This window comes from Carassius gibelio, chromosome A13 (genome assembly GCF_023724105.1).
Source record: "Carassius gibelio isolate Cgi1373 ecotype wild population from Czech Republic chromosome A13, carGib1.2-hapl.c, whole genome shotgun sequence".
Lineage (NCBI taxonomy): Eukaryota > Metazoa > Chordata > Actinopteri > Cypriniformes > Cyprinidae > Carassius > Carassius gibelio.
Window position 1 is genome coordinate 26,147,945 of NC_068383.1, and position 10,045 is coordinate 26,157,989.

The 10,045-nt window shown below is 37.1% G+C and overlaps 1 protein-coding gene across 3 annotated transcripts; it reads left to right on the forward strand.

The window, feature by feature from the left end:
* The first annotated feature begins 657 nt into the window (after positions 1–657).
* On the forward strand, positions 658–5,477 carry LOC128026556 (gastrula zinc finger protein XlCGF8.2DB). 3 transcript variants are annotated; one of them, XM_052613819.1, is made up of 4 exons: positions 658–732; positions 947–1,509; positions 2,195–2,266; positions 4,275–5,477. In XM_052613819.1, exons 2-4 carry the CDS (start codon positions 1,425–1,427, stop codon positions 5,102–5,104), a joined length of 987 nt encoding a protein of 328 aa, XP_052469779.1. In that variant the 5' UTR covers positions 658–732; positions 947–1,424; the 3' UTR covers positions 5,105–5,477. The 3 variants fall into 3 exon arrangements, with proteins under 3 accessions (XP_052469779.1, XP_052469778.1, XP_052469780.1); XM_052613818.1 differs by lacking the exon at positions 658–732 and having other exon boundaries at positions 739–1,509; XM_052613820.1 differs by lacking the exons at positions 658–732; positions 2,195–2,266 and having other exon boundaries at positions 739–1,509.
* The last annotated feature ends 4,568 nt before the right edge of the window (positions 5,478–10,045 follow it).

The window sequence follows — 10,045 nt, forward strand, 5'->3', positions numbered from 1 at the left end:
CACATAATAATCAGTTGGGACATCTTAAAGAAAAAGGTTGCTTTTATTAAACAGCTATTATTATTACCAACAAATCACATCTATGATTGCAGACCTGCGAAAGGGCAATGTTTATCACTGAGCAACTTACAGGACTCTGAAATGACTGGCAATAAATTGAGGAGGTCTGTTACTGTGAAGTGCCTTATTTGTTTATCTTTAAATACCATATGACCTGATAAGTTATTAACATATTTCTTTACAGTTTGTTGTTGTTGTCTTGTTAATATAGTAACATTCACTGAACTAAATTCTAGTGTATCCAGGTCTACGTGCTTACCGACATGTTAAATGTCGACATTTACATTTACAGAAATGTAAAATGATCAACAAAGGTGTGGTGGCATTTCACAGAGATAACCCAGTTTTCAGTTTTGTAGTGGCATAAAGTTTTCATGATACATTAACTGAAACCTTTATTAGGGCCACAGACTAAAAACAAAAGGTTATAGCATTTGACATTTGTTGATTTCATTTCTGATTACTTACAGCAATTTGAATATATATATATATATATATATATATATATATATATATATATATATATATATATATATATATATATATATATATATATATATATATATATATATATATATATGCGCGTGCGTTACAGGACTTTTATTTTGGTCTAGCGATGTGACGACATAAAGCTGCGCCGCGCTCCTGCGCCTGCGAGTCGGCTGAAGAAAGGTTTGGGGTTTAAATCATTTAAGGAGTATAAATCAATAAAAGCGTCCAGTCTATTTAGAGTTTTTTAACAATCGAAGTAAATTGAACTATTTTTCATTGAATATGACATCGAAATTCTTTATTTAACATTAATGAACGATTGTTTTGTAAGTAAAACCCAGTCGCGCGTGAGTAACAGAAACTCTTGTCTGATTTCGTTTCTTATATCGTGAAGGAGTTCCAGACACGACTTCGGTCTCTGGCATGTACTGTTAGGAAAATCTGAGCTTTCTGAAACTCCGAGTGAACTGAACCAAACAGTAACTTGGCACAATGATTCAGATCACGGCAGCTGACGACCCCTGCAGGATAAAACCGTGAACATACAACGAGAACACCAGAGTCTAATAATGACTACACAAAAACACAAATGCTTTCAAGAAATGCGATCTTCAAATCATTAAATACTAAATATTATTCATACAAACATATATGTGGACTTTATGTATACATTGTGTTCTTTATAAGGTCATTTATAATATCATTGCCCCTCTGCCAGTCTACTGACCACTGAACCAGGGAGCTTTTTCAGACTCACACAGAGATTTGGATCTTTCATTTCTTTCTGTTAATTATTCTCAAACGCACAGAAAAAAAAAAAAAGAAAATCCTGTTGAAGCATCTACGAGGTCTACATGACATACTATTAAAAGATGGCAATTATTAAAGAAGAGAGTGAAGACATGAAGATTGAAGAAGCATTGAGAGTAAAGCATGAAGATACTGAGGAACAAACAGGTTGGTTTCCATTCTCAAAGCTGAATTTGGACATTTGACTCTTGTTAAACTGTTGACCTACACGCAGGGCCCTGTTTGAAAATTGTTTAATTTGTATGTTCTATTTATTTATTTTTGCTATATTTACACAATATTGACTTTTTTTTTCAAGTTTGTAGGTGTCAAGTTACAGAAACCAAATAATTAAATATAAAATAGCACTGCGTAGTCTTCACTGTAAAAATTAAATATACAGTCATGCCATAATTTATTCAGACACCTTCAACATTTCTCACATGATCACAGTTTATTTGATATGGTTTTGAAAATGGTGATACAATATGACAAGAACTCAGAGTTAAACTGTGTCAGAACAAATTCCTCTTGATGTCAGATAACTTTGATAGAAAGGTATATAATGGATTACAATCGACCAAAAATTCAGACAACTGTATGACAGTATTTACACAACTATCAATACTGTTGACCAATTAATGAGCAATGCTTTATTTTGTTCAGTCTTTGAGGATTCTCTCCAAGACTAATATTTTGACCAAGAGCAAGAAGAGGGAAATTAAGTGTTCAAGTGCTTTGAGACTCGTCTTTCTGTGTGTGCACAGAACACCGTGCACAGGTGCTGAATTGGGCTTTTCCACATCCTTTTCAGCTTGCATGTTTAAACTGCGATTTGTATTTGTTCGTTCAGGTGCAGGAGGATGCCAAGGAGAGCTTGGTTCGGTGTTGCTGTCTGTCTCTCTGCGTGCGCAGCGAACACTCAGTTGAGTTTTTCCGCGTCTTGTGTTTGAATGCTTTAACCTCTTTGGAATGTGTTAAAATTAGCTAGGCTTAAAAACACGTGCAAATGATAAGCTTTAATGATGACGCGGCAAGTGGCCCGTCAATTGTTCAGAGCGTCTTTTTCGATATCGCTGTGAGACCCCATAATGTTCACCACTTTTCACCCCACTAGTCACAGCCCTGCCTACATGAATGAAAAGAATGCCATATGAGTGTCCTAATTAAAGCAGTTTTATTTTACTGAAGCGGTTTGCCTCATATGCACGGTCGTGTTGAGATCACATGACCAGATAAATATTAATGCTAATAAAACGTTTCGATCGCTGACACAGCTTGGTGGATCTACTGTCTACATTTTTTCTTCATTAAAAGTGGATGCAAAATAATTAGGGGTGCTCCGATCACGATCGGCCGATCGTTAATGCGCATCTCCTCAGTAAAGCCGGTTCTCTAATCAGCCGTTAATTCCATCAGGTGCGTGATTTCACATAGAGCAGCTGTTACTACACAGAGCCGTTGTTAACTGAGAAGATGGGCCAATAAACGCTGAAAATTAACGTGATTTGCGCATCTTCTCTATTAACAACGGCTCTGTGTAGTAACAGCTGCTCTATGAGAAATCACGCACCTGATGGAATTAACGGCTGATTAGAAAACCGGCTTTACTGACGAGATGCGCATAACGATCGGCCGATCGTGATCGGAGCACCCCTAAAAATAATAGATACCATTAGAAGTTTATTATCAAATGAGTGTCATGCAGTATGGTGCAAAATTATTTCTGTTTCCTCGGTCAGAAGGTGTGAATGGTACCAAAATAGCGAACAGTACCATACCACTTTTTTGGTACCCTTCCATTGGGGTACCTAGCACAGCGAAGGGTACCAAAAGGGCGGAGCTAAACTCACTAGATTGGTTGACTAGAATCATCACTTTTGCATGATAAACAGAGATAAAGCGTCCTTTACTCATTCTGCTTTGCTGAGTGTTGGGCTTATTTACATCAGAGTGTGCAAATTTGTTTTAAAAAACCTTTATCTTATTTTATCAGAGTTGTGCTTACTGTCATGGTTCATCGTCGATCGCTACGTTCTGGCATGCCATGCTATTGGCAGTGAAAACAAAAGCCTGATCAGAGTTACCAATATCGAATCACACTGTACTGAACTGTACCGTAATGCTCAGGGGAAACGAGCCATAAGTCATAGTTCCTGAAGGTGGAAGAGAGGTACAAAAAAAGTTTTGGGTTACAAGTCTGACTCTCTAACCATTTAGGCCACGACTGTCCCAATATTAAGTTACCAATCACAGCCTATAGTTCCTTAATATTAACTTCTTGTTTATTGTCTGACAATCTTGTTAATTATCGACACTGGTCCTACTTCTAAATCTATTAACATACCCCGTGGAAGCATATATAAGGAGAAAGGCAGCGGACCTGATACAGAGCCTTGTGGAACTCAATACTTGTTTTTGAGGAGACATATTTTCATTTACACAAACAAAGTGGTAGCGGTCGGATAGATGGGGCCAAAACTGTGCTAATGATTGATCACCAAAGCCAACATAATTCTCAAGCTGTTCAAAAGAATGTTGTGGTCTGTGTTGTCAGACAGATCTAATGGCAAGGGAAGATTAATTTAACTTTATAAGCACATTCTCTTTAAATTATGACTGAAATATTATTTTACTACTAAACTGAACAGTTGAACTGAACAATATTTTCCTATTTAAAATATGAATGGCAGATTTGGGATTGGTCTATATTGAACCAGTTATTTTGAGTCAAATGATAAGGGGTTTGATAACTGCAAGCTTTGAGATAGGAGAATTTGAATTTGAATAATACAGGTAACACCTCTTTCATAGCTAAGTTCATATATGATCTAGCACACATGTTGGTTGAGATGCTTTATATTATATTTGATGTCTGTTGCTTCAGGCCATTAAACTGGGATTAACTTGAATTTGTCTTTTTCTTTCTTTAGACCTGATGACACTGAAAGAGGAGAGTGAAAAACTAAATGAAATGGAAGAAAAAGACCAGAAACGTGATTTCATGATTGTAGAAAAATCCACAAAGACTAAGAAGTCATCCTCACGAAAAAGAAGTCAGAAGACAGAATCTAGCAGTTATTTCACCTGCCGCCAGTGTGGAAAGAGACTGACTAATAAACAAAACCTTGACGTCCACATGAGAATTCACAATGGAGAGAAGCCTTTTACCTGCCAACAGTGTGGAAAGAGTTTCACTCAAAAACAAAACCTTAAAGTCCACTTAAGAGTTCACACTGGAGAGAAGCCTTACAAATGCACTCAGTGTGGACAGGGTTTTACACATAAAGGAAACCTTAATGCCCACATGAGAATTCACAATGGAAAGAACCCTTACAACTGCAAACTGTGTGGGAAGAGCTTCTCACGAAAAGAAAGTCTTAATGCCCACATGAGAAGTCACACTGGAGAGAAGCCATTCATATGTGGCCAGTGTGGAAAGGGTTTAAAATGTAAAGAAACCCTTAATTGCCACATGAGGATTCACTCAGGAGAGAATTGTCTTACATGTCATCAATGTGGAAAGAGTTTCAGTCATAAAAGAAGCCTTAATACTCACATTGTAATTCACACAGGAGAGAAGCCTTTCACCTGCCCTCAGTGTGGAAAGAGTTTCTCACTTAAAGGAAACCTTAAGACTCACATGAGACTTCACACCGGAGAGAAGCCGTTCACATGTCTTCAGTGCAAGATAAGTTTCACATATCAAAGAGACCTGAAACATCATTTGCAAACTCATTCTGAAAATAAATTGCGAGTGTGACAAGGTTAACGAAAAGAAGCAATTTCAAAAGTTGCCTGAACATTCACTCTGGAGGAAGGCAGTTTAATTGTGATCAGTGTAACAAAAAATAATAATAATTTGCCACACTCATGCAGATGTTCATGTTCTTTGTTTGTAAAGTGTTTTAAATCAGGGGTTCCCAAAGTAGGGTTCAGGACCCCCCAGGTGGTCGCCTAACCACGAGAAAGGGTTGCAGGATGATTTCCAGAAATCAAATAATTTTTTAAGGATTAGAAATATTGTTACATTTTATAACTTGAATTAAAACTAAAACTCCAGAATGTTGCCCACCCAACCAATTAGGTAAGATTAATGTTGAAATGTAAGTAATGAGTAAATTGCTATAAAATAATATTGTTGTTAGACTGTTGTGTTCCTTTTTGTTGTGCAAAACATTAGTATACTTTAACCACCTCAGAAGAAAGTGGGTGTCCCGAGGGACTTATACCTTAAGGGGTCGTGGGCTGAAAAGTTTGGGAAAACCTGTTTTAAATGACTGCCATTGAAAATGGCACCAGAAAATATGTATCTGTGTGAAATGAAGGCTACAATCAAATCACTGGTGAATGTCGACCAAATCTGATTGTCCACAATTGTTTTATTTGCATTCATCAACTCTTTATGAAATTTATATTTTCTTTTATCATGTACATATGAACTTTTTCCGGGCAATTTGAACTGACCAACCATCTCTTTTGCTGTAGTTTCAAACACTGAGCACATAATACAGTCATTTAAATGTTGCTCCATTTCATCAGTTCATGTATTGGTACTTCAGAATAAAAAAAAAAAAACGTCAAACGTCTTGCTGTCAAATATCAAATTGCTGCAATGCCTGGGGAGCAGTTGGGGGTTTAGTACCTTGCTCAAGTGTCTCACCTCAGTCATGGTATTGAGGTTGGAAGAGAGCGCTGTTTATTCACTCCCCCCACCTACAATTCCTGCCAGACCTGGGACTAGAACCTGCACCCTTCGAGTTACAAGTCAGACCCTCAAAACTGCCCCACAAGTTTCAAGTTTTATGATTTAATGACTTAAATGATTTAAAACTGTTCAAAAGTTATTAGCAAAAATAGCCATTCTTCATATCTCCTAACCATCAGATAGCATAGATGATGCTTTTGATGACATGTACCGAGTTTGGTCAGAATATGCTATTCGTTCATTTTGCTCAAGTGTTATTTAAGAATGGTTGGGTTCATCATAAAGATTTTAATAACTTTTTACCAACATAGTCGAAAGATGATCTAAGATCATTTTGGTAAAATGATCAATACATTTTTTTTATTTTGCATTTGACTCCACATGAGCCAAGGAATCAAGAGGGAAAACTGCCACACAGTTCTATGGGCTGCCATAGACTTACAGAGCGGAAGAAGAAGACTAAGAAAACTAATGGAAAAAGTAGAAACCTTTGGTGCTTTACCTCTAATAACTTCTTCACAACATCCTTTTGTGATGTTAAAAATATTTAAATTGTGGACAAAGAACTGCATGTAGCCAATGGTAACTCATTAGCAGTCATACAGATACATGAGCTAAGCCCTTTCACTTCTTGTTTTTGTTATCACCTTCTGTCAAGTCAAGTCACCTTCATTTATATAGCGCTTTAAACAAAACAGATTGTGTCAAAGCAACTGAACAACATTAATTTGGAAAACAGTGTGTCAATAATGCAAAATTACAGTTAAAGACAGTTCATCATTGAATTCAGTGATGTCATCATCCAGCTCAGTTCAGTATAAATAGTGTATTTGCAATCATTGGCAATCAAGTCAATGATATAGCTGTATATTAAGTGTCCCCAACTAAGCAAGCCAGAGGCGACAACGGCAAGGAGCCAAAACTCCATTGGTGACAGAATGGAGAAAAACCACTTGGGAGAAACCAGGCTCAGTTGGGGGGCCAGTTCTCCTCTGACCAGACGAAACCAGCATCTAGTATCTGGGGCTCTAGTTGTCCTGGTCTCCGTTGTCTTTCAGGGAGGTAGAGGTCCTTTCTAGGTGCTGATCCACCATCTGGTCTGGATACGTACTGGATCTGGGTGACTGCAGTGACCCTCTGATCTGGAAACAGACTGGATCTGGAGGCTACGGTGTCCTCAGAATAAGAGAGAAGCAGACTAATATTAGCGTAGATGCCATTCTTCTAACGATGTAGCAAACACATCGGGTATTATGGGAAGTGTTAGAAGTTCCGGTTTAACTAATTAATGCAGCCTAAAAATCATTTAACGGATTTGGATATTAGAAGCGTATTAGTATGTTATGTGTAAACCAGGTTAAAGAGCTGGGTGTTTAATCTAGATTTAAACTGCGAGACTGTGTCTGCCTCCCGAATAATTTTAGGTAAGTTATTCCAGAGTCTAGGCGCTAAATAGGAAAATGATCTGCCGTCCACAGTTGATTTTGATATTCTAGGTATTATCAAATTGGCAGAGTTTTGAGAACACAGCGGGGTAAGTCCCTCCACATGCTTTGGCTTTATTTGTGTTATTTTTATTTTACTTTATTCTACTTCTCTTTGATTTTATTTCATTAATTTACCTTTGTTTTGTGTGAAAGTACTAAATCCACAAACTAGAAAATAACCAAAACAAACCAAGGTTTTTATTTAGCAAAGTGACTAGATTAACAAATAACCAGACACCACCCAATCTTAATATTCCCTCACAGTTTAATAGTAATGACTTTATGAATGTCTTCACTGATAAAACAGATAACATCAGAAATATAGTAACGAATGTAGATTCTTCAGTGTCTAATACTTCAGCTTCATAAATTGCTCCCAAAGATAATCTGCAGTGCTTTACAACTATAGGACAGGAAGAGCTAAAAAAAATGTATCACTGCATCCAAGCCAACAACATGTTTATTAGATCCTGTACCCACTAAATTACTGAAAGAGTTGTTACCTGTAGCAGAAGAACTGCTTCTCAATATTATTAACTCGTCGTTATCTTTAGGTCATGTCCCAAAACCATTCACAACTGGATCCTAATGGACTGGCAAATTGTATGCCCATTTCAAAACTTCCATTTATGTCTAAAAAGAAAATGTTGTGTTTTTAATTGTGCTTCTTCCTGAAAAAATAAAAATAATAATCTCTATTAAGAATTTAATGATTCAGGCCCTACCATAGTACAGAATCTGCACTTGTTAAAATTACAAATGACTTTATTCTTGCATCGGATCAAGGCTGCATCTCATTGCTAGTTTTGCTTGATCTGAGTCGTGCGTTCGACACCATAGATCATGACATACTCATAGATAGATTACAAAACTATACAGGTATTTAAGGGCAAGCTCTAATATGGTTCAGATCCTGCCTGTCCGATCGCTACCATTTTTCTTATTTAAATGGGGAGTAATCACATTTATGACCAGTAAAATATGGAGTGCCACAAGGATCTGTCCTAGGTCCTCTGCTATTTTCAATATACATGTTGCCCCTTGGTAATATTATTAGAAAATACAATATTAGTTTCCACTGTTATGCTGATGATCCTTAACTATATATCAACGAGACCAGATGAAACTTCAAAATTTATCTAAGCTAACAGAGTGTGTTAAAAATTTAAAAGATTGGATGACCAATCATTTTCTCTAATTAAATTCGGATAAGACAGAGATATTACTTATTGGACCAAAAAACAGTACACAGAATCTAGTACACTACAGTTTGCAACTAGATGGATGTACTGTTACTTCCTCTACAGTCAAAAATCTGGGTTTTATATTAGACAGCAACTTGTCTTTTGAAAACCATATTTCCCATATTACAAAAACTGCATTCTTACATCATAAAAACATTGTCAAGCTACGAAATATATTACCTGTTTCTGATGCGGAAAAGCTAATTTATGCATTTATGACCTCTAGACTGGACTATTGTAATGCACTTCTAGGTGGTTGTCCTGCATCTTCAATAAACAAACTACAGGTAGTCCAAAATGCAGCTGCTAGGAATTGGGAATAATACCCCAATTTAACAGTCTCTGCACTGGCTACCTAATATATTCTTTATCAGTTACAAAATATTATTAATTACCTACAAGGCCCTTAATGGTTTAGCTCCTGCGTACCTTACCAGCCTTATACCACGCTACAACCCATCACGCTCCCTAAGGTCACAAAACGCTGGACTTTTTGTAGTTCCTAGGATAGCAAAGTCCAATAAAGGAGGTAGAGCTTTTTCACATTTGGCTCCCAAACTCTGGAATAGCCTTCCTGATAATGTTTGGGGTTCAGACACACTCTCTTTGTTTAAATCAAGATTAAAGACACATCTCTATGGCCAAGCATTCAAATAATGTATCTCATAATCTTGGACTGCAGTTATATCTGATCAAATGCGCATTATTATTCTTTAGCTAAATTTTACTTGGTTGGAACAGCCTGTATGCTAACTATGTCTCTATTAGTTTCTCTGTTTTTGCCAGGGGGAATTACACAAGCTTCAGTCTGGATCCAGAACACCTGAGAAGAGATAACGCCAAATAGGGCTGCATGGGTATCGATTCAGATGTTCCGATTTTATTTAGATTCACAAGCTTTCGATTCGATTCTCTATTTTTTTTTTTTTTTTTATGGATAACATTCGGTAAATACATTTTTAATAGAAATTGTAGCAACATACAAACTTCATAATCACGGGAAGAAGGAGGCGGGAACCGGTGAACAATCAAATGAAACACTTTAATAACAAAATAAATACAAAACAGCGCGACAGCCCCTTGCGGATGACTGTAGTGCAGAAACTAAAACCGAACACAAAATAAAGCCCAGGGCTGGTCCTCTCTCATCCTTCACTGTCGTCGCTTCATTTTTGTATTCTTCAGATCTCCTCTGTGGGAAGCGAGACCGGTGAGTCTTGCTCATTTCCAATCATTCCATCGGCCTCGCTCCGTTCCCACGGCTC

Excerpts from the sequence above, each read along its gene's own strand:
- LOC128026556 (XM_052613819.1), top strand. The coding sequence starts at position 1,425 with ATGGCAATTATTAAAGAAGAGAGTGAAGACATGAAGATTGAAGAAGCA. Across the intron at positions 1,510-2,194 it reads AGATACTGAGGAACAAACAG|GTGCAGGAGGATGCCAAGGA; the intron begins GTTGGTTTCCAT and ends TTGTTCGTTCAG. Across the intron at positions 2,267-4,274 it reads GCGTGCGCAGCGAACACTCA|ACCTGATGACACTGAAAGAG; the intron begins GTTGAGTTTTTC and ends TTCTTTCTTTAG.